Source organism: Parasteatoda tepidariorum, chromosome 1 (genome assembly GCF_043381705.1).
Source record: "Parasteatoda tepidariorum isolate YZ-2023 chromosome 1, CAS_Ptep_4.0, whole genome shotgun sequence".
Lineage (NCBI taxonomy): Eukaryota > Metazoa > Arthropoda > Arachnida > Araneae > Theridiidae > Parasteatoda > Parasteatoda tepidariorum.
In genome coordinates, this window is record NC_092204.1 from 19,035,080 (window position 1) to 19,059,761 (window position 24,682).

Here is a 24,682-nt window from a genome sequence, read left to right on the forward strand (position 1 = left end):
AAAAGAATCCCATAACTCATATGAAGCAAGATTAAAAAAATGATGTCCAATAAGCGCGTGGAGCGATCCTAAACGAACGACAAAAGCAGTTTCGAGAATAGGCGAAAAAAAGGCGCGGCCTACTAGTTATTAAAGTAATTCTTATATTTGTAGGTTTTTGGAGTGTCAGGTATTATTATCACCTAATCTCTTATCTTTTATCACCTACCAACATCAATAGTAATTGAAACTTCTCCCACTGTCCATTTCTATGTATTTCAATGAACAGACAAGGCAAGATAAACTTTCGAAATGGACTTCGCGCCTCATGAATGATGCAGACAGACCACGCGAGAAGGATGATGTTCCTTATATTCTGACATGTTCGATCCCTGATCCAGATCCCTTTTCCATCCCTGGATTCTCTCGAATAACGATTAGGTGGGAGTGAGGAACAGTGTGGGATGGTCGATAGTAGGGGACGAAGCAAATAGAGGGCAAATGTCATGATCGTTTAATTTTCCAGACAAATCTGGAAAATTATGTTTGACCTGTACCTCTCTCCTTGTACCTGTCTGTGACACATGGGATGGGAGAGGGAGAAATTTCCAGTTCAAAATGTCATCGGATTGACAGTTATTCAAGTATAGAATGGGACTTGGTGACATAAACTCCGTATGTACAATGGTATTTAATGAATATATTAATTAATATGCTATCATGAGTCCTACTTGGATATGTATAGCGTAAATGTTATTTGTGATGGCTTTGATATATGGTGTGGAATATATTAATCTTCTTGGCATTAACTCTTAACGTCTGATTTGTCAAATACGTTACAATCTCTGCTGCTTTACTATCAATCGTATACCAGGAAAATAAAGTTTTGGTTGTTTATTTTGAAAAATGTTTTATATATTGTTAAAGTTTCATATAACATAAATTCTATCTGTTTTCAAGATATATATTTCCTATATTTATTCAATATTATAATAAGCATACGCAAATAAATTTACAATTTTATAAAATTCTTAAAAATGTCATCATAAGGTAAAGGTGTCATAAATTCTACCATAAAAACGTTTACGTTTCAAGAGGTATTTCTGACTCACCACAATATTTTAACACTGTAGTAGAATATCAATTAAGTAAGCAAACAAATTGAAAATTGTGACAACTCTTAAAACTGTCAAATTCCACCATCAAAACATTTACGTTTCAAGAGGTAGTTCTGACTCACCACAATATGTTTAAACTGTAGCAGAATTAAAATTTTGCCATCTCTTAAAAATGTCATCATAGTGTCTTTAACACGTTGAATGACACGCTAATTTTACATGGCTTGCCCGTCTGGCCACAATGTAAATAACTACCAACTAAATTTGCAAATATTACACAGATTTTGCTAGTTTCTTAAAAGGTTTAGCATGACATATTTGAATAAAGTGATGGAATTATATAAACCTACGAATTGTTTAGAAATAATGGTGGATAGAAATCTACTAAATTGAATTTAGTAAACCAAGAATCGCAATTAATAAACTACCACTTGAAAATATTTATTTGCTGTCTGGAGCAAGTTTGCATCTCTGTATACATAAATATAACTATTTTTGTGTGTTCTATATAGCATTAATTTCTTCAAACCATTTTAGTAATGATAATAATGTAAAACATTTATTCGAAATATGACTTTCTAATTATCTTGGCTTCGCCGTGGCGTTACGAACAAACTCAGTGCCTGTCACCGGTGACCCCCATGGCATTCAACGTATTAAAGTGTCATAAATTCTAAACTTTAAATATTTACGTTTCATGAGATAATTCTGCTTCTCCACAATATGTTATAACCATAGTAGAATAATAATTAAGTAAACAAATAAATTTACAATTTCGACATCCTTTAAAAATGTCTTAATATGCTCATCAAGACAATTTATCTTAATATATAATAACTTTGACTCAACTGGAAATTCAGCAGAGATATAAATGATAAATTTCTCTATAAAACATATATATATATATTAGTCTTTGCTAGTCTAAAATAATTTTTAGACTGTATAAAGCTTATATTCTTAAAAGCATATATCGTCGTTCTTCTACTCAGTAAATATCATCGTAATTATAAATAATATATACTACCATATACAAGAAATACAACCNTTAGTCTTTGCTAGTCTAAAATAATTTTTAGACTGTATAAAGCTTATATTTTTAAAAGCATATCTCGTCGTTCTTCTACTCAGTAAATATCATCGTAATTATAAATAATATATACTACCATATACAAGAAATACAACCAAATGTAATAAATTAACATTATGCGTTATTATTTTGTATAAGATCATTAAAATAATATCAGGTATTTGAGAGTACAATATATAAAGCTGAAATATTAGTGTGTTGCCGAGAATTCGAAGTTTTATTAAAAATATTTCCACGAAGCTGTCAACAGCAAAGAGCGGACAATATCATAGAAGCCTAATAGAGAATACATGGAGGTTTTAATAAAAGCTATTTCAGAGAGCACTTAGTTCCCCCCATAATCCTTTTATCCTGTCACCAGACATTTTGGCTGACCTTCTTATCAATTTCCTCTAATGGAATCTATAGCTGTTGAATTTATTATATAGCTCTCAAAACATTTCATGGATTAAGGACAAAAATGGACTTATCGACGAGTTATCAATTTGTTTATTCCGCAAATGCGTTTTTCTCTAGCTCTAGATAGAAAGAAAGGTACAATGTGATTTGGAAAATAAAGAACCAAAATATTCTCTCTTTATTAATAAACCATTAATGTTTGATTTCGTTGAAAGTAAAGATGGGAATATGGAGATGTAAAGCCCATTCACGTTAAAATTAAATAAATGTTTGTTCGTTTTTTAATTGAAATTTTTTTTGAAAAATAATCTTATAAGCAGCCATTATAGAAAATAAATAATTCAAAATAAATAAATGGATAAGGCCCAATAATTGTGCCGCGAAACTTTTAAATGTTGTTAAGAAATGAACGGAATACTTATGTCAACTTCTCCGGTTTAAGGCTGGAGATTTTTTACAATAGTTAATTTATATATTCATCTTTTTTGGGCCGTGGTGGCTCAGGGGATAGAGCTCTCGCCTCCTAATGAGGTTTTCGGAGTTCGAATCCCAGCCATGGATATTCGATGCGAATTCCTCACCAGGATCGCACCGACCATAGTGCTGACGTAAAATATCCGCAGTGCTGGTATAAGTTAGGCTTCTCTTACAGTCAGGCTAACCATGGGAGGTTTCCGGGGTTTTCTTCTCTGTGTAACGCAAATTTCGTAAGTCCTGTGCGGAAGCAAAGTTCTCCCATTACTCGATCCTGAAGTTTCTTCGTCTTGTAGATTGGGTTCAAAGCAACAAGGCTACGGAGTTGAGCATTGATAGTCGTAAACTCAAAATTGGGTCGGCGGTTCAATGATGGTTGAAGAGAAAAAAATTTAAAAAATGTAAGCTTGAGTATTTAATTGAAAATAATTTTTACTACAGCATTTAAAAATGTATTTTTAAGCTGAAGTTTTATCTAATTACAAGAAAACTTATAATTAAAGTTTTATACTAAGCAATCTAAACAATCTAAGCAAAACTAAAAAAACGATGCTAATTTCTAAAATATGTACACATTTCGAAACTTTGTTTTTTCAAATCTAAACATTAATTTCAAAATACTAGGTTTTTTATCATTTTGTTTCATAGCAAATTACGCTTTTCAACATGATTGATTCATTATTGATATTTCATTTTAAAATAATACATTAAAAGGTAATAATAGAGCACAAACACGTTAATATTATAATTCGCAGTACTATACTCAATATTTGATATCGAAATTTATTTACAAGTTCCCGAGATCAGAAGTTTTATTTCTTTGACACGTTCACTGCCAGCCGGGTGCAGGTGGTTATACTATGTCTATCATTAAAGAGTGGTGTTATAGAAATTCATGCATGCATAACCATAAAACTCAAAGTTGATTTTTTTAGCATCCATTTTTGTTTTTAAAATTTACAGTAAATTTACTTTAATCTTCTGCACTCGGATGTCGCTGCCGAGGTGCTTAAACAGTTATCTCTCTAAAATTAAAATTTTTATACCTTCACGTTATACCAATCACGTTAATTTAAGAATTTCAAAAATTATATAAAATTTCTGTATTACGTATTTTGAACTATTTAATTGCTAGATTTGTTCAAACAGCATTTTAAAGAACTCGGACTGCAAAGGATTAAAAACGATATGTTATTTTCTGCAAAATTAGTTTTATGATAATATCCATCTTGCCACCAATGGGATGCCTGTAAGTGAGGTAGTGTGGGTATATCAATCCTGATTGGTTGTTGAAGCGTTTTTATTTGTTTACGTTTGCAACTGTTCTTTTCATTCTACTTCGAGAAAGCCAAGCCTGCCATGTATTAATTATTTTAAGTGACACATTCTATATTCTTACACAAAGATTCTTTCCTAAAGATTTCAATTCTTTCATTATATATTTATTACTTAACACAAAGACAGGCATGAAACCATATAGAACATAAACAAACTAATTATGTATCGAAGTTGCCAGGTACACAAAACAAAAATATATCACAAGGTTAAAATAAAATACATATACAAATAATAAATCTAAGTTAAATAAAAAACGTAGACGGGAAAGAATTATATCTGCACAAATTCGATGCGCAATACTGAGCGGTAATTAATCAACTTCACGTTAATTAACATTCTGATTTATGTGAGGAAACTTTAAGGGCAGTATTTTTAACACACCAATTTGCTTTCAAACCATCAACAAGAGCTGACGTCATAGATCACATGTGTGGGTGTTGTGATCTTCTTCTTGAAGTGCAAGTACCCAATTGATCTGTTTTATTGACACAACCTGTAGGGAAGAATTTCGTCACGCTCTGTCACGTGATCGGCAACGCAAATATTAAACTTCTTTAAATTAATATTATTTTTTAAAAAATTAATTGCGTGGCATGTTAACGTAAATGAAAGTTCAGCATTTACCACTTTTATAACAAAACTAAACTTTAAATATATGTTATTCCCATTTGCAAATCTGTGTAATCTGACGTTACAGCTATAATGTACGGAGTGTCTGTCCATACAAATGACGGATACCTCGAATTAGTCAACTCCCCTGTTGACGTATCCCGGGAAAGAACAAAAATTGGTTTCAAAACTGTTCTATTAGAAGTACCGGTAAGTTTTGTCAGCAAAATTACTTGTCTCATTTTACAGTAATGCAAAAGGTTAAGTTACGAAAGTGGTATTTAACCATACACTCAATGATAACGCTTTTGCTTAAGAAGGTACAGCATATATGGCGCAAAAGAGTATGTATACTACGGAACTAAGCCTCCTACACGGTTTTTCGCTGGTCCGATCAGACCACTAAGAAGGTAAACAAGTTTACGAAAGAAGCATTTTAAAGAAAATCTTGTAAAAATAAGATAGTGTTAGCAAATATATGTCTAAAAATTTTTTTTACTTTTTTAATATGATTGGTTAGTCTTATTTACTTGTCAATCACTACAGATTCAATTTTTAGGTATATATGATAAATTTCTCTCAATTACTTTTAAAAAAGAATTTAGATTCATGCGCACAACTGGTTGACTTTTTAAAAAGTCTGCGCAGACTACTTATAAAAACCCGTGTGGATGCTTTCTGATGAAGGAGGTGATGGCTAAGCAGTATATCTAATATAAGCAATTAAGAGTACATGCAATACATCTTTTTTCTATTTTTTTAATAAAGACATTTTTTGCATCCTTGTATAATGGGACGTGTTCCTTCATGGATAGAATTTTCCGGTGTGGCTAATATTTCGGATAAATAAAATATCTTTAAATATTAAGGGGTATGAATAGTTATTTTCGCCAAGCCGTTGTCAGTAAGACTTGGAACCCAGAGTTCTTTACTCCTTCTTAAAATAAACAGATAAGGAATACATTTATTACCATTTTTTTACTGTAGTACGAACAGCTTTGAAAATATCTACCGTAATTTACGATGAATAAGTCGACTGTTTGAACCCTTAATTTAAAACTAAAGGCATGGGGGTCGAATTATACTTCGGTACAACATTTAGACACATATTTTTTCCCTTCGAAATTCGACTTGTAACAACTCAGTTGAAGTCCAGTAGCTAACGTGCAAATTCAAACCTTTATCACCTATGAATAGCACGAGTGTATTAACCAGGCATCTGCTTCGGAGGCTCATGAACCGTCGTCGAGGAAACACTATTGGTAGCTCATTGGGTCATCTGGATGGTCAGTTGCTCAACGGTTACACGTCTGTTCTTCCGAATGCATCTATGACTCGCGGTGCTCCACATTTGCTTCATTGCTGATTTTGTATAGCTTCATTTTGCGCGGTGCACTTTTACCATGGCGGCACACGAACAGTTTACAAAATTAGCTGTTTTGAGAATTCTTCCCAATGGTCCAAAAACCAATGGTCATACCCTGGACAACGGATTACTCCGATTCAGCATTATGCCAACGACTGCAAAGATGCACCCTTCACAAGCCTTCTAACTACTACACTTTTTGCAAAATATTTTATAGAGTTGTAAACATTTAAAAGCCAAAACTTTCAATATTTTTGTAATTTTGCTAACATTTTAAAAGCAACACGTAGAAGGAGATGGATGGTCTGGTCTGGTTTGTCTGGTCAAGCTGAGCTCTTGAGGTCAAGGATGGCCCTTTTCCCATTCATCCTGTAATGGGAAAGAGATGGAATAAAGTGACGTTGTATATGGATTTTTAATTTATTTATATGTAGTGGTGTGGAAAATAAGTTCAAATGAATAAAAAATAATACATTAATATATAAACTTAGGTACCACTAGAATAAATGTTTACAAAAAGCTCAAAAAGTTGACAGCCCTGCATAATAAAGCGAAGCTAGGCTGTTTGAAACAATTACTGTGTCAAATTTCTTCGAGAGGTAAAAGATCATAGATACCAACTTGCTCCTTCTCTTTATAAATAAATGTTTTCTTGTGGTAATAAAATTTAAGTCATTTTTAATTTAGTATTTTTCATTTTAAATAATTTTTCCACCAATCATATGAAATTAAATTTTATTGCTTTTATCTCGTGGCTACTATTTTAAAGAGAAGGTCTAATTATAGTTATTCTACAACTTTTTAATTCGCTACCAATTTATTAAAATTTTTGCTGAAAGTGGAACAGTTGGCATCCCTTAAAGATACCAAAATTTGCTCTCATCAAGAATTATATTTTTTTGGCATGGTGTTCCTTACCTCATATGTTATTGACATATAATCGCGGAAAAGAGTAAAAAAATAATTTCATTATAGATTGTTTTCGTCAACAATAAAATATCCGTTCCAATCAAGTTTTTTTTGCATGTATGTATCTATATATATAAATCTATTATTTTTATTTTTTTAGCATTCTCGTCAACTTTTGCTCTTGACGAATATAATATCCCCCGAAGTGGTTGTTAGATGATAACTTAACTATAAATTATAGACAGAAGTATTTTTTTTCATTTAGCCAGAAACAAAACATATTGTCGTTTGATTCCCATGTTCTGTATATACGTTTTATTTGTTTATATTTATTGGTGGGCAAATTCATATTAAATTAAATTTATTAATTCAAAATATAAAAATAAAGTACTTACAGTAAGTATAAAAAAATCTCACAAGAGATCCGGGAAAGCATGCATTTGTGATACGGGTAAAACAAAATAGTGATGAATAGTTTATAATTGCGGATGTTAAAGCTTGTTTTGCTCTGTACGAAAAATAGCTAAATCTGAAAAGGTTTTACTCCCAATCTCCTTCGATTTTCAGTCGTACTTTCAGCCCTGTAGTTAACAATCTCCAATTTTATGCATGGGACTTTTCTCAAATATTTTAAGTACTCTTAATGTGATTAAAAATGTCTAATTTATTGAGACAATAATTTTTTTCTAGACAAAACAACGATTCGTGAATTAAATATCTATCTTGCAATATGAATTCACACACTTTATCAACGGAAGAATGTCCAGAACTGTATAAATCTATAAATGACATTCGAAAACTAAATTCCCCCATGTCTTATCAATATCATATATCAAAACACAAATGTTCTTTTCTTGAAAATTTGAGATACACATTTAACCATGGCACATTTAACCTAAAAGCATAACCTATACTTTTAGTTGGTCACTTGGCCAAGAGTTCAAAACTAACTGATAACAAATCGTTTAAGAAGCATGTTCTAGCTTTGTCTCAATTGTTACGCAAATCAAGTAATTTTGAACACGCTGTTGATGTCTAAACCCATGCGAAAGTAATAATAGGAAAAATGAGAATTAACAGGTGAATCAAAAACTATCATTTGCAAGTATTAATGAACTTCTGATGGAAAATGCAATTTTAAGAGACATGACATGCTCTAAAGCTCCAGAACATAAAGGTAAAATAACATTTCCATTTCGCAACGATCGCAATCAACTAAAAGTATTCTAAATCATTCCGAATGCATAGTACAGTTTCCACGATCGAATGTCAATTCCGATCCTTTCTGATCCTGGCTGTATGGTTCTTCAATGCCAGTTCCCCAATAGCAATTAATTATCTTTCAGAACAAAGGGGGAGATGGGTCATTGATTTGAAAAGCTTCTCTTCCCTCTCTCTAAGCCAACCCTTCTGTTGGGGAGATGCCGGTCAACCATTTCCAGAAACAGCTGCTACTGAATGAGTATGGTCACTGACCATGAGAAGCCAGTGTCCAGTACAGTTGATTAGACCTTTGCTGGCCATTATCGAAATATAGAAAGGTTAATTACTGCTAAAGATTGCTTCTTGTTGCTGAAAGTTTTATAAAAGACCGTTTCATTTCTCTGTAAAAAAAAATGTTTTTCTTTTTTTTAAAATTCCATTTCAGATTTTGTTTTATTTCGCCTTTAAGACTCATGGGTTAAGTATTTAAAAAGAAATTCAGTGTGTAAACTAAGTAAGTTTTTTTTTAAACGATGTCATGAGATTTTATATATTCTGTGACAATAAACGTATTTTTTTCGTCTAATTAGATCATGCGAGGATTACATTTGAGGATTCACTAGTACTGGTTTCTGTTAAGATTTAAGTAAGGAAACGTCAGATCATGAGGTACCCAAAGAAATGGGAAGAAAATGTTTCAACGCTACAGCGCCGTGTATTAAAACAGAGCTTCCCATTTTTTTTTTCTGTGGTCATTGGAACCATAAATAATCAAACTTCTTTCAGGGGAAACCCTTCTTTTAAATAGATTATATAAAGGTAATCGTGAACTTATTAACGTAGTAAATACTATTTTGTTTTGAAATTTTTTAGGAATGATTTATTTTTATAGTTTTATAACATTATTCATATTATATTCACATTCTTCATATTCATTATTCATAACATTAATAATTTTTAATTGGACTTTGTGTTTGACACTGAATTTGGAGTCCTGGTTGATATCCTGTAAAGTAATGAATTGATTGTTAATGTGTAAGTTGAGAGCACTTAAATACTCACTTAATGCACTTAAATACACTTAAAACTCGATGATTAATTCATAATTTACTTGATTCTCTTTGACAAGTACAATGAATTGGTAAATATTTTTCGTTAAAATATTTTCTTTTAATTTTTGATAAATTAGAATAAGTCCTGAGCATGTTTAGCTTTATAAAACGGGAAAAATTCTATATTATATTAATTATAAAATTGTATATTATATTAATTATAAAATCATAAAATTCTTTATTATATTAATTATAAAATTCTATATTATATAATTATCTTTTTATTAAAATATATTAATTATAAAAAATGCTATTAGAACGTATAAACTAGTTGTAACTAATTCCAAAGTTTCTCTTCAAGCCCAAACGAAAGTACCAGAAGTTAGCCTTATTCAACTTAAGTTATTGTTTACCAATTGTTTACAAACAATGTTTCAATTCCCTCACACGTGATGTCAGATGCGCCCTACTATTGTAATTAGCAAATTGATTGCAAGTATAATTAAAAAGTTGAAATTATTTATTTTAATTATTTATTAAGTGTAGACCATTTTTTCGATCATCTATTAACATTATTTCAGAAAATGTTCGACAAAAAAAATTTCATTTGAAACTTTGAAATGTGTCTCGAGTAAAAAAAGAAGCTATAAGCTATGAGCCGTAGAATGAACAGAAATAAAATCAAAGAAGCAGAAATATGGACTTAGATAAATTTTATAAGAGAAGGCATCACATGTATTTTTTCAATGCACCATGTTTGGCACATTTCTCAAGAATTTGCCCCCATTGCTTGTAGTGGACAATTTCTTCTTTTAACTCATAGTCAAGTGGACTTTATAAATAATTAGTGACTAGATGTCACAATGCGCACTTAATTTTTATTTTCCTTTTCTAATTGTAATTACTTTCACTTGTTTACACTGAACAACCAGGACGAGCATACAAGAAGCACTACAATGGGAATAAAATGTTACCTTTTGAAGTTTCTGATTATTTGTGATTTATGAATCCACATTTTAAAGAAACGTTACCACACCAGTTAATTGAGTTTAGCAAGCATGATGCAAATAAGGCCGACTGGGATGTTTGCCGCCCGCATCTTAAATCAGTAAGTTAACAATTATTTCGTTTTGGTTTCCGAGAAGTTGGGTCATTTTGTTGGAGGTAAAGGAGGGCCTTGCGCAATTGCCGTTCGTCACAAAATTGTGTAGCCATTACCTCGAAGAATTTCCAAAATTCAACAATTGTGGGCATATCTCACAATTGCGGAAATACTTTTCTCTTTAGAACAAACAACAAATACTTTTCTCTTTAGAACTCAATCTTAATCGAACATCGCATCGTTTATTTTTTTTTTCATTTTAGAGGCTCTTACTGACTTTACGTGGATAAGGTGAATTTATGCTTAAATCATAATTTCTTTTAAAGATGTGAATCACTTTGGTTGGAACTAAGTGAGCAATGTGTTTTAATATTATTAAAAATTGTTTGATAAAACAACATTTTTATGATTATGAAAAACGCAAGTGCGCGTTCCTTTGTCAAACATTAATTAAATATTTTCATAATTGAAATGAAAATCAAAAATTTTTCAATCAAAACATTTATTTCAGACTCTTTCTTCTGAATTTTCTTTACACTTTTCCTTAGTCCAAAATACAAACTACTGAATTTTGTTAGAAAGAAAAAAAAATCTTTCCATCTACAAGAATTCCTAGACAACAATTTCAGGAAAAAATTCGCCTTTCTATAAACAGTTTCCTTCAAAACATTTTTGTCCACTATTTTTTCCTTCTTCAACCCAATGCCTTTGGCTTCAGAGAAAATTCATCGGGAAACAATTTTCTCAACAATATTGAAGAGCCTTTTTTTCGCACTTTTCAATTTCAGTCGTCTTTTTACTCTGTGAAACTAGAAACAGGTTTCCAATTTACAAAATAACAAGGTTCGCTTCAAACTCCGGTGCCCTTTGCATTCCAATTCAATGTTTAAAAAATAAAACAATTCACTCTAACTCGAATTCCAGAAATAATAGTTGAAAGTATTTCAAATAATGCTTCCCCAAAATCCCATTACCGCTAAGTTAAGTTTCACGAAAGTTATATAGCAAGATTCTATTGGCTAAAAGAGCTCAGTCATTTACTATACGACCTCAACAACAAAGTTTATGCTTTTGGTTATTGAATCTAAATTACTGTAGCAGATTTTTATGTAGCAGATTGTAGCAGATTTTGAGTGAGTAAGTGCGTTCTAATTCCATCATGATATAATATAAAACAAATTTGTTATTGGTTTTAATCAAAATAATGTTTTGGTTTTGAAAACGCTGATTTAGAGAAAAACTATAGAACACATTTTTGAATTTTTCTGACATTGTTTAAGATAGAAATACGTGTAAAATTTATTTTTACTCATTGATGGTTCTGCACGTAAAAAGTGTATTTTAACCAGCAGTCTGCTCCGCATAGCAGCACCGGTTTTTCCATGTATTTCGATAGGGAAATGGTGCATAGGGAAAAAACATTCTCCTGATTTTGCCCTTTCGCTAAACGGTCAGTGATTTAAAACGCACTTCCAATGCTTTTTTTATTCTTGAAGAACGAAATGACAAAAAGAGTTCTTTTTTATTTTTAAATGTTACTGTAATATAAATGAAATTTATTGAGCATTCGAAAAGAGTTATAAAATTCATTTTTCGTGTAAAGAAACTTATAATTCAAAAAAATAAAAATATAATTCCTTAAGTATAAAATTTTAAAAAAATATATCAATATTTGAATTTTTATTTCGCAAAATGGATTAGAAAACGTAGTTTGCTTAGACTCAATTATAGAACTGGGCATCCATCGTGAAATGCTTGATGAGATGAAGTGAAAACAATGCGATTAGCAGACAATGTGGTAGATAAAACGTGGTTTACATGTGCGTATAAATAACTTGTACAACTTACATGTACAACTGACTATTTTTTTTTAAATCTAAAATATACTAATAGTAATGTAATTTCAAACTTTTTTATTGTAAGAAGTAAATTTTCACCGACAACAAATTTCTGTCACTTTTTTTTTTAATTTTTGTCTATCGCCACTATATACAGAAAACCTAAATTTATGGAGAAAAGATACTTCTTCACCTAGGAAAACCAAGAAAAATTGCCTTCATATTATTCACGCCAATGATACTCGATCAAATTTTAGTAATAGGTACTACTAATATATTGTAGGTGTATTTTAGTTAATACAAAATATACTGATTTTGGGAACAGAAAGGGAGATGTACAGGAGAATTCTGTTTAAAACTAACAGGAGTTGACCTCGAGCAACGACATTTTGCAAATGATACCAACTGTAATTAATCTTTATTTTGAAGGGGTGAACTACTAAAAACTTGTTTCACATAATCTCAGAACATAAAGTCACCGCGAAGGGCAGTAAATAATGAAAAAAGTAGATAAGAATGAAAAATAGTTACAGAATTTATTTTTTTTTTAAAAATAGATGTATTGATTTTAACTAACTGACAATCACTTTCTTCACAAGTTTCGCAAGTTTCGACTTACAGGAGTTGACCTCGAGTAACAACATTTTACCTAATGATACCAACTGTAATTAATCTTTATTTTGAAGGGGCGAACTACTAAAAACTTGTTTTACATAATCTCAGAACATAAAGTCACCGCGAAGAGCAGTAAATAATGAAAAAAGTAGATAAGAATGAAAAATAGTTACAGAAAAAAGTTTTTTTAAAAAATAGATATATTGATTTTAACCCTTTAACGGACCCTTTATTTCTAGTAAAGGTAAATTAAAGTATTTTTGGAATTGAAATTGTTTTAAGAACAGTAATTGATATTAAATAAAAACTCATTTAGTTTATAAAAATGCCATTTTTTTGGTGGTAAATATATTTAACGTGACCTATTAGGAACTTACTGACTTTTATTTTTCTTTATTTATAAAATAAATTCCTTAAATGCTACAAACTTCAAAAGGAATTATGTATTTTATAACTTTTATACGTTTTTTAAAAGTGACAAATGGTTACCAATTTTATTCAAACTCACTTCAAGAAAGCTGAAGTTATTGAAAAATGGAAACCTAAATTAANTTGAAATGAAAATCAAAAATTTTTCAATCAAAACATTTATTTCAGACTCTTTCTTCTGAATTTTCTTTACACTTTTCCTTAGTCCAAAATACAAACTACTGAATTTTGTTAGAAAGAAAAAAAAATCTTTCCATCTACAAGAATTCCTAGACAACAATTTCAGGAAAAAATTCGCCTTTCTATAAACAGTTTCCTTCAAAACATTTTTGTCCACTATTTTTTCCTTCTTCAACCCAATGCCTTTGGCTTCAGAGAAAATTCATCGGGAAACAATTTTCTCAACAATATTGAAGAGCCTTTTTTTCGCACTTTTCAATTTCAGTCGTCTTTTTACTCTGTGAAACTAGAAACAGGTTTCCAATTTACAAAATAACAAGGTTCGCTTCAAACTCCGGTGCCCTTTGCATTCCAATTCAATGTTTAAAAAATAAAACAATTCACTCTAACTCGAATTCTAGAAATAATAGTTGAAAGTATTTCAAATAATGCTTCCCGAAAATCCCATTACCCCTAAGTTAAGTTTCACGAAAGTTATATAGCAAGATTCTATTGGCTAAAAGAGCTCAGTCATTTACTGTACGACCTCAACAACAAAGTTTATTCTTTTGGTTATTGAATCTAAATTACTGTAGCAGATTTTTGTGTAGCTGATTTTGAGTGAATAAGTGCGTTCTAATTCCATCATGATATATTATAAAACAAATTTGTTATTGGTTTTAATAAAAATAAGTATTTGATTTTTAAAACTCAAAGCGCCGATTTAAAAAAGACTATAGAACATAGTTTTTGATTTTTTTGACATTGACCCTTGGGGACGGGTGATTCATAAGGGCATTCGTGCAAAATCAGAATCAGGATGTAAATAAATAAGAAACGGTAGCCTAAATGTAGTCGTTGCTAATTTGACATACTTACTTTGCTTTTACTTTAATTATTGTTAGTTTAATCATATATACAATCAATTTTAGTTCAAAATATAACTAAATAATTTTATTTTGAACTAAAGTAATGGTGAATTAAATAAATCAAACAATTATAACTCCGCCCTCAAATAAACTGCTGAAGAACTACTCTGGTTACCAGTTTTATCTTTTTACCCTGGTTGATGCGGTTTTATGTTGGCACGTACTTCTATGCCAAAAGTCTCAGTTGCCATTCAGCAAAATATAGATGAAGCTGGCAGGAACTTCAGCAAAGACCAGATCAAGTCAAGTATTTGTTACAGTCGGCGCGAAAGGGTTAAGATAGAAATAACATATAAAAAAAAATTAACACACTGATGTTTCCGCACGTAAAAAGTCGTATTTTAACCTGCAGTCTGCTCCGCTTAGCAGAACCGTTTTTTCCATGTACTTCGATAGGGAAATGGTGCATAGGGAAAAAACATTCTCCTGATTTTGCTCTTTAGCTAAACGGTGAGTGGTTTAAAACGCACTTCCGAGGCTTTTTTAATTCTTGAAAAAAGAAACGACAAAAATGATTCTTTTTTATTTTTAAAATGTATTAATATTACTGTATTATAAATAAAATTTTATTGAGCATTCGAAAAAAGAGTTATAAAATGTATCTTTTATGCAAAGAAACTTGTATTTCAAAAAAATAAAATTATAATTCCTTAAATATAAAATAAATAAAAAAATATCAATATTTGAATTTTTATTTTGGAAAATGGATCAAAAAAGGCAGTTTGGTTAGAGTCAATTATAGAACTGGGCATCCATCGTGAAATGTTTGATGAGATGAAGTGAAAATAATGGGATTAGCAGACAATGTGGTAGATAAAACGTGGTTTACATGTGTGTATAAATAACTTGTACAGCTTACAGGTACAACTAACTAGTTTTTTTTAAATCTGAAATATACTAATAGTAATGTAATTTCGAACTTTTTCCCGTAAGAAGCATATTTTCACTGACAACCAATTTCTGTCACTTTTCTTTCTAATTTTTGTCTATCGCCACTATATACAGAAAACCTAAATTTATGGAGAAAAGATACTTCGTCATCTAGGAAAGCCAAGAAAAATCGCCTTAATATTATTCACGCCGATGATGCTCCATCAAATTTTAGTAACAGGTACTACTATTATATTGATAGGTGTATTTTAGTTAGTACAAAATATGCTAATATTGGTACCGAGATAGCTCAATGGAAATAGTTTCTTTAACAGAAAGGGAGATGTACAGGAGAAAATTGTTGATTATGATAAGTTTCGACTAACAGGAGTTGACCTCGAGCAACGACATTATGCAAATGATACCAACTGTAATTAATATTTATTTTGAAGGGACGAACTACTAAAAACTTGTTTGACATAATCTCAGAACATAAAGTCACCGCGAAGGGCAGTAAATAATAAAAAAAAGTAGATAGAAATTAAAAATAGTTATAGAAAACAGTTTTTTCTTAAAAAGTAGATATATTGATTTATCTAACTGACAACACTTCAGTTTCTAATATAAGTTTCGACTATTTAGTCGAGTTACTCTAATATAAGTTTCGACTAACAGGAGTTGACCTTGAGCAACAACATTATGCTAAATGATACCAATTAATCTTTATTTTGAAAGGACGAACTACTAAAAACTTGTTTTACATAATCTCAGAACATAAAGTCCCCGAGAAGGACAGTAAATAATACAAAAAGTAGATACGAATTAAAAATAGTTATAGAAAACAGTTTTTTTTAAAAAAAATAGATATATTGATTTTAACCAACTGACAACACTTCAGTTTCTAATATACATATAATAAAATCAAACTATGAATTTTGTGATTTTTTTTTTTTTTTTTTTTGCTTCAAACGCATTAAAAATAGTTTAACGAAATTATCTTTTCATTTTAAAATACTATTCATTTATTCATTCTAAAATGGCAATTTTCAATAGGTTGAAAATAAGTACTTTAAGTTATTAATCCGGTATTCAGTCCATTAATGCACTTCATCATAATTTCAAGCGAATTTTCACAACCATTTCAAGTTCATAATAATCCGAAACTGCCTAACACCACGAAATTAACGTCTTTATTTTTACTTTCCCCAACATTTAGGAACGCATTTAAATTTTATTTGCGAAACAAAGATAAAAGACTTGCCTAAAACTTACTCCCACAGTTATTAGAAAAGGATTTTGGCAGGTGGATTACACAAAACCCAGATAACTCTGGAAGCAAACGGCTGCTACTAGAAGGTTAATTAAGATCAAGCCGTTGCCATGGTTTCGCCACGGAATTAAAACTCTGTCGGGGCCCTTCATCGTCAAAGAGACTTTGTCATCCAAGGGACGACCTAACGAACAGTTACCGTTAGTCTTTGGAATTACTGTCAGGGTTTCCTAACAATGGATACCCTTTACTTTAATCTGAGGTATCCATCGGAAAGAAGAATTTTTGTGCTCTGATATTCACTGATGGACTCTGAATTAACCAGGAGTTTGTTATACTTACTTGGATGACACGTTCTGCGCTTATATAGATTTTAACTTTTCCAGGAGAAAAGTTTTATTTGGTCTTCACCAAGGTTAATTAGTTCCCATGGGGAAAAATGTGCTTTGGTAATGTTTGCGTGTTTCCTTGGAGTTAATGACTTTTCGCACTCTATGGTCGCACAGAGTTTTGCTTCTTTTTTTTTGTCCTCTACGGGGAATTTTCAGGAAAGAATCGAGACAATGATATGGAAATGAGATGGATTATTCAAGAATGGGGAAAATTTGGTTAAGTTTTCAAGTGAGTTAAACTAGAATATGACATGAAATCGTTGGGAAGTAATGTTTATTAAATTTAAGAACTTGAAATAAATGGCTTACAATTGGAGAGATAATTAGGCGCAAAATAATAATAAGCCCTAAAAAGAAAAGTTAATAAATAAATAGTAATTTTATATAAGTTTAAATATTTTGATTAGTTTAAATTTTAAGTTACAGGATTGAGTTTTGTGTAAAATAACTATTTTTGGTTACTGTGTAGTTACAGCTAGTCGTAACTCTCAAGACTTAATAAATAATGGTATGGGTAATAAATCAATAGATTACGAGCTACAATACAATAATACCAGAGATGTCAACTTAATCCGGACAGCAAATAAATATTTTAAAGTGGTTGTTTATCAATTGTGATTCGTGGTTTAATAAATTCAATTTAGTAGATTTTTATTCATCACTATTTCTAAATAATTCGTTATATAATTCACCAAAAGTAATGTCATTACTACAGAGATGCCAACTTGCTCCGGACAGCAGATATATATTTTAAAGTTGTAGTTTATCAATTGTGAATCCTGGTTTAATAAATTCAATTTAGTAGATTTTTATCCACCACTATTTCTAAATAATTCGTAAGCTTATATAATTCACCACTTTATAGTACTTACGTAATGCTATATCTTTTAAAAAGCAGGCAAAAATAGTCAAATATTTGCGAAATTTGTTTTGTAGTTATTTGCCGTTTTTTTTAATTAATTTAGCGTGGCCGGAGCACTTGGCATCTCTATTACTAGCATATGCTTATAACCTGAGAACATAGGACATCACAGATTCGACGAATCAGTTAGTGGCTCTTCCCGCCAAACACTGAGCTATCCAGCATCCGGAAGTAATGTCATGCTATATACCTTTTAAAAAGCAAGCAAAAGTAGTCAAATATTTGCGAAATTTAGTTTGTAGTTATTTACCGTTTTTTAAAATTATTTTGGCGTGTCCGGAGCAGTTGGCATCTGTGTAATACTGTTGTGCAATTCAAAAAACAACGTAAGTGCTTCACGATTGATTCCGAGAAAGTGGCTTGACAACTATTTTTGTTCTTTCGCTAATGTCGCTAAAATGGGATTTCAAAAAGCTGATAAAACTAAATTTATCTTTGAATCCTGTTTTTCAAAATATGTAGCTTACCGTACAAAGAGGCCCAATACATAAAATTCCCAATTTTGAATTTTATGTCGCTTACGTTGATTTTTCAATTGCAGGGCAGAATAAACCTTAAAAAGAAAATAAATTAAAATGGATATAGTTGGGAGAAATTTATGATAAATCGTTTGAAAATGAAAGATTTCATTTCATAGTCCCACTTTATTGAAGAAAGATATTAGGTAGGATTTAAAAGCAAAACTTTCATGTGCCTATATATTTTCCCCAAAAAATATTTTGTAGTAAACATAAATTAGTTAATCAACCTACATCTCGTTGATCCCCAATAAGACATAAGTTGTATGTAGGTTTAATATGAAAATTTAAAAAAAGGTTACTTCACTTATTTGTGCTATATTTATAAATATAGAATTATAGATACACTACAAATAGTTTTGTGGAGCGTGGAGGCTCAGGGGATGGAGTGTTCACCTTTCAATGATTCAACCGGGTTCGAATCCTAGCTATGGCTGGTCGATACGAATTCCGCACTCGGCTCACACCGACCACAGTGCTGATGAAAAATATTCTCCGTGGCAGACGGATCATGGGTTAGAGTCCCCTTGCCATCAGGATAACCTTGGAAGGTCCCTTGTCTTCTAGATTGTGTTCAAAATTACAAGACTACGGAGTTGAACATTGGTAGTCGTAAACCTAAAATTGAGTCGGCTATTCAATGACGGTTATAAAGTGAGAAAAATAAAATAGTTTCATGTCAGAATCATAAACAGAATAGATTAATACATGGACAGTGTTACTTTGTGAATTAGTAGTGGATGTCAAGTTCTTTTCATGGGTCAACTTATAAATAAAAGCAATAATGATTTTCATGAAAAAAATATCGTATCCATATTTGAAGTGTTAATGTAACATTTGAAAAAGCATTTGTTTTTAACTCATATAACGAAGAAAAATGCAATATCCAGTATAAGTTCCAGATAATGAATTTCCAAAAGAATTTAGATTATGTGATAAAGCAGAAATATTTCGGATATTATTTATTTGTTTAGATATTTTTGATAAATTATGGGTCTCGGGGGAATTATTAATATTTCAAATTTATTTTTTAAATAAATTGTTTTTGAATTTGGCAATACGTATGCCAAATGAAATTTAAATTAAAATTCTCCGAATAACTATTATTGTTATTATTGCACACCAATATTTCATGTACTATACACTTTGATTTTAATGTAATTCACATTCAGTGAATAAACCAAAATTTCAAAATTTTCCCTTTAACGTAAGGATCTAAAATTTCGTCATGCTCATATCATTTATAGTTAGTCGTTATCGAAATTTGGCATTTATAGAATGTTTACGGCGGTTAAAACTATCTTCGAATACCAAGATTGATTTATTGTATATTGTATATTTTGCATCAAACTTATACGCTATAATAAAGAAAAAAGTAATAATCACTAATATTTTTCTCCTCTGGGAAAAAAAGTTAAATAAATAAATAAAACAAAAAAAGTTTTACGACCAGTTTTTTCTATTTCTAGGAAAGTAACAGTTCTGCTAATAGTAAGGAAGAATCTTTTTAGCACGATTGTTAAAAACGTGAATTGTTTTGAAAATTGGTTTATAATTCTTTTTTCTTTCATTTTTGAGCAATTCACAAGAAAAAAATATAACCCTAAAACAAATTATCAAACTATATATCTTGCCCCAAGAAATATATCGTTTTATATTGAAAGTATGTGAAATTTACCTCTAAAACTATTGCTCGCGCTATTATTAGCCAGTAAACTAATCAAATATCAAAGTATTAATCAAACTTCAAAAGTATTAGTCAAACTTCAAAAGTATTACTCAAACTTCAAAGGTATTAGCCAAAGGCAAATCGTAACAATATTTTATGTTCAATATTTTCCCATTGAAAATTTCCAATTAAAATACAAATTTACTATAAGTTGAACTATTTTATGAAATAAAAATTCAAATCAAGAGTCATTGTACTGTTGGGAAGGAGTAAATGAGCAATAAATGGGAGATAAGATGCAAAATGTAGAAGCTTCAGAATCTTTAAGAAAATAAATAAGAATAGGTTAGGGTTAACTTTTGATAACTTCTTAGACTGGAGCAGTAATATAAATATAAACTTAAAACAATATTTGACGTTTTTCTAGATTCTGACAAACTTTTAAATACATATATATATTATTTTAAATAAAACGTTCCATTTCAATCTTTTTCGGAAAATTTTATTTTAAAAGAATTTTTACTGTCAAGCTTCTTTTTTTTTACTGTCCCGATGTAATCATTCAGAAAAAAAGAATCGCTATAGAAGATAAGTTATTCGAATTATTTAATTCTGCTTTATTGTGATTACTATATATTTTTTTAATCGAAATTTGGGTGGGGATGCCAGCCGACTGCAGGTGGTTATACTGTCTCTGTCATTAAAAAGAGGTAATCTATAAAGAAAATATCAAAAGTTACATTTTCTTATTTTTGAAACCATTTCGGTTCTTAAATTTTGAAGTAAGTTTATTTTGATAAAGCAATATGCTATTGTCATGAGACAACATAATTTCTACAAAAATAGTCGGATGATAATTATGCATCTAGCTACCACTAATTCAATTTTATTGGCAAAGACTGTGGAAAAGATTTATGTCAAGTCGAACGCGTTAATTTGGATTTTACGTTTTTTTATGCTAGCATAATCTCTCTTGTAAACTTGGATTATCTAAACTTAGTATAATTCTAATTGGTTATGCGACGTATCTGACGGAAACGAAATATGCAAGATTTGTTCCAAAAAAATTCATATTGACGTAATTTTCAGGTTCGAAGAGAATCAATATTTTTTTTGGTGGTAGAAAATATTATTCGCCAATATTTTCGCCAAAATGCGATTAGTTTCGCCGAATTTACGATTTTACAGCATTTGGCGCGATGGCGAGCGCTTAGCGCGGGCCCTGCTATTGTACTTAAAGGTTTGAATTTTTTTTAGCTGTTTCTTCACAAATTACTATTTCTCTCTTATCATATTTTTCTTTTCTATCTTTCAGAACCACCAATAATAGTTGTGGGCCCAAGCAACACAACAGCAATGCTGGGTGATATAGTTGTGTTTACATGTGACACCACAGGAAATCCACCCCCGCAAGTGACGTGGCAAAGGAATGGTCGGAACATCTACATCAATGGTCACACTTCTTATAAAATTCTAGAAAGTGGATCACTTCAACTGGACCATGTTGGTCCTGCTGACTTTGGCCTTTACCACTGCACAGCCAAAAATGAAAAGGGAGTAGTCAGCTCCGAAACTGCACATTTGCAAGTAGAAGGTAAAAATTCTTTCTTTTAATGCATTTCATTCATTTTTGAATATTATTCAAAATATAGTCTTAGGGGGCATTTATGAATAACATTGGGGAATACATTTCTTGTTGCATTTATATATGAGTACTTGATCTTACCGAATTAGGATTCAGTTGGGGGGATTTTAAATCCGAAATTAGATCTGTTCGGAAAGCTACAGATTTTTTTTAAATGTTATTTTGAGTCTAGTTTATTTTTCGTTTGAATATGCAGCGAGCAAAATAAAGAACAGACCACGCTTAATAACTTTTGATCTAATGCTAATTAATTAGTGCAGACGATACTTTAACTAATGAAATCAGGCCTCTTAAAAATAATGCAGTTTCAGTTGGTAAAATACAAACTGTGAACGAAATCGGTCGAATAGTTCCTGAAAAATAAAATGTTAAAAAAGCCGAATTTCTTAAATTCGATTTCCTAGGACCTATTCGATCGATTTCGCTCAAATTTTGTATTTTTTTTTTTTGTAATATATACATTCAAACAAATAATTATATTATTTACAATTTCAAAGTCGTAAACTTAAGCTTAATTTACCATCCTGTTATTAATGATCAAAAAATAAAGAAATTGTAGAATTCAAGAAATAAACACTGTTTAAACGGTTCCCCTTTAGATCCTGCAAATGTTAATATCACAGTATTGTTTCAGAGCTCCTAAGAGGTTTCAAATTTAAAACATTTTAAATTTAATTATAAATTAATTATAATATTAATAATTTAATTAAACAAATTTAAAACATTGATAGCCTACTAATATTCTCATACAAATGTATACTTCCTTTAGGAAATAATATGTTATGTTGGTCAAAAAGGTGCCAAAATATGGAAATTTGCTTTGAATTTCGCCATGAATTTATAAAATTTAGTAACACCCATAGTTACACTGTTTTTCAACATTTTCAAGAAAAAGTAAACCCCTATCAGTTCTCAAAGTTAAAAAAAAACACATAAAAAGTGAAAAATTATAACTCATAAATTAAAAAGAAATATTACACTTAAGAAAATATCTGGATGACAAGAGATTTCCAGATGATGAAAACTCCATCGAGATTCCTGACTGAATCACGAATAATTCTAATCGATCTTTGCCAGCACAACCCTTTTGCCCTCTTGTTCTGTTTGAATAATGCAAACGAAAAGGCTGTTGAAAGATTGAGTTCAGAAAAATGCTGCCAGAGAAACTTTCTACCCTAAAATTTAAATAATTCTATTCAGATGAGGGTGCTCTACGTATAATCTTGTGGCTCCCCTTGAATTTTCTTTCCAAAGCTTTGGGTGCCTCTGTTCTATTGGAAAAAGTCAAACAAGGGAGTGTCATCAAAATATAAGCCCATCTTTTTCAAATGATAACGAAATGATTTGAGGGATGAATAAAAAAGAGAATGGGGATTAGGAAATTTTCTTTAAAATAAGTTAAAATTCGTAGTTTTTTTTTATATTTTTTATTTTGCAACATTAAAAGTCAATTTTTGTTTAATGTAAAAAAAATTAGGACTTTTCGTGTTTTTTACCCATTATGTAAAATATATATATTGGTTTTCATAAATTTTGAACAAAATATTCGCTATTTAAAATTTCGATAAATTTATCTTCGTATCCCAAAATGTTGTATAATGAAGGCGTCACTACTTCCAAAATATAACAAGCTGAGGTATCACTTACCTTGCTGTGCTGTTCTTAATGATTCGAAGCAGTAAGACCAACCTTACTCTTTTGTTTCCGGACTCGGCATACAATATATTTAATAATAAATATCTATAATGACCGCTAATTTGAATAACTATAAAAACATTTATTGGATTGATTAACAAATATGACGATGATGAATTTACATTAATGAAATATGATAGCTAAGAGATGATGAGAAGTTTTAGTTAGTTAATAGCGTGGCATGGCGCGTGCGTCGTTTCATTACATCTACTGTTCTTTTTTTAAAGCTATCTAGTCCTATTCGTGTTCTGCTACTAGGGGGCTCTGGCTGCAACACAAAAGAAATGAATGAATTAATTAATTGATTAAGTCAGAATTAATTAGTTATCACAGGCTTTGAATATGAAATATGCTTTGAGTAAGGGATAGGTAATAAAGAATAAGTATTGAAGTGCTTAAGAATAACAAAACTGTGTTGCAATATTTTTTGTACATCATGACAGTCTCAAAAGTAAGGTCTCCTACATTTTAGAGTCTTTTTTTTTCTTTTCTTTTCTCAAATCTTTGGACATATACCTAGGTCGCTATGGATCCTTTACCATATAGCCCAAAGCTTGTCTACTGGTCCGTCTCCCCCCCAGCCTAGGAACGAGCCCAGTCAGCTGGTATTTATTGAAAATTTTGATATATACAAAGTCACAATGGTTATAAATTACAAAAGATCAAATATAGTACAAGTTGAGATCATTAGTATATGACATAGTTGACTCTAAAAGAGTATTTAAGAATATATACAGCTATGAACATCGCTTAAGAAATTGGATACATGCAAGTAACCAAGAAGTTGAATTGAAAAAAAAATGTGGGAAGAGAAATTTTGCTTAAGAGTTGAAATTGAAGTTGTAGTTGGCCTTAAGGTATTGAAGTTCTGACAGGTAACTGGGACAAATAGGGTGGGACATTTTAGAGTCTGAATATTTTCATTTATATTATACGTCATTATTTTTAGATTAAACGTTAAAAATTTTAGGCAATTTTCTTAACGTAAGTGCTCAATCAGCCAAGGAATTTTTGTAGACACTGACACTTAGTGTACTGAATTTTATTGTGATAGATTTACTGACTTGCATTATATTGACAAAAGCGTTGTACAAT

General features: G+C 30.6%; 1 protein-coding gene across 1 annotated transcript in view; it reads left to right on the forward strand.

Moving 5' to 3' along the window:
* LOC107436823 (tyrosine-protein kinase transmembrane receptor Ror2-like) overlaps window positions 1-24,682 on the forward strand; it is a 204,475-nt gene that overhangs the window by 86,271 nt on the left and 93,522 nt on the right. Inside the window, exon 2 of the mRNA XM_071177421.1 lies at window positions 21,563-21,841. Coding sequence (XP_071033522.1) covers window positions 21,563-21,841 — 279 coding nt within the window. The remainder of the gene's footprint in view (window positions 1-21,562; window positions 21,842-24,682) is intronic.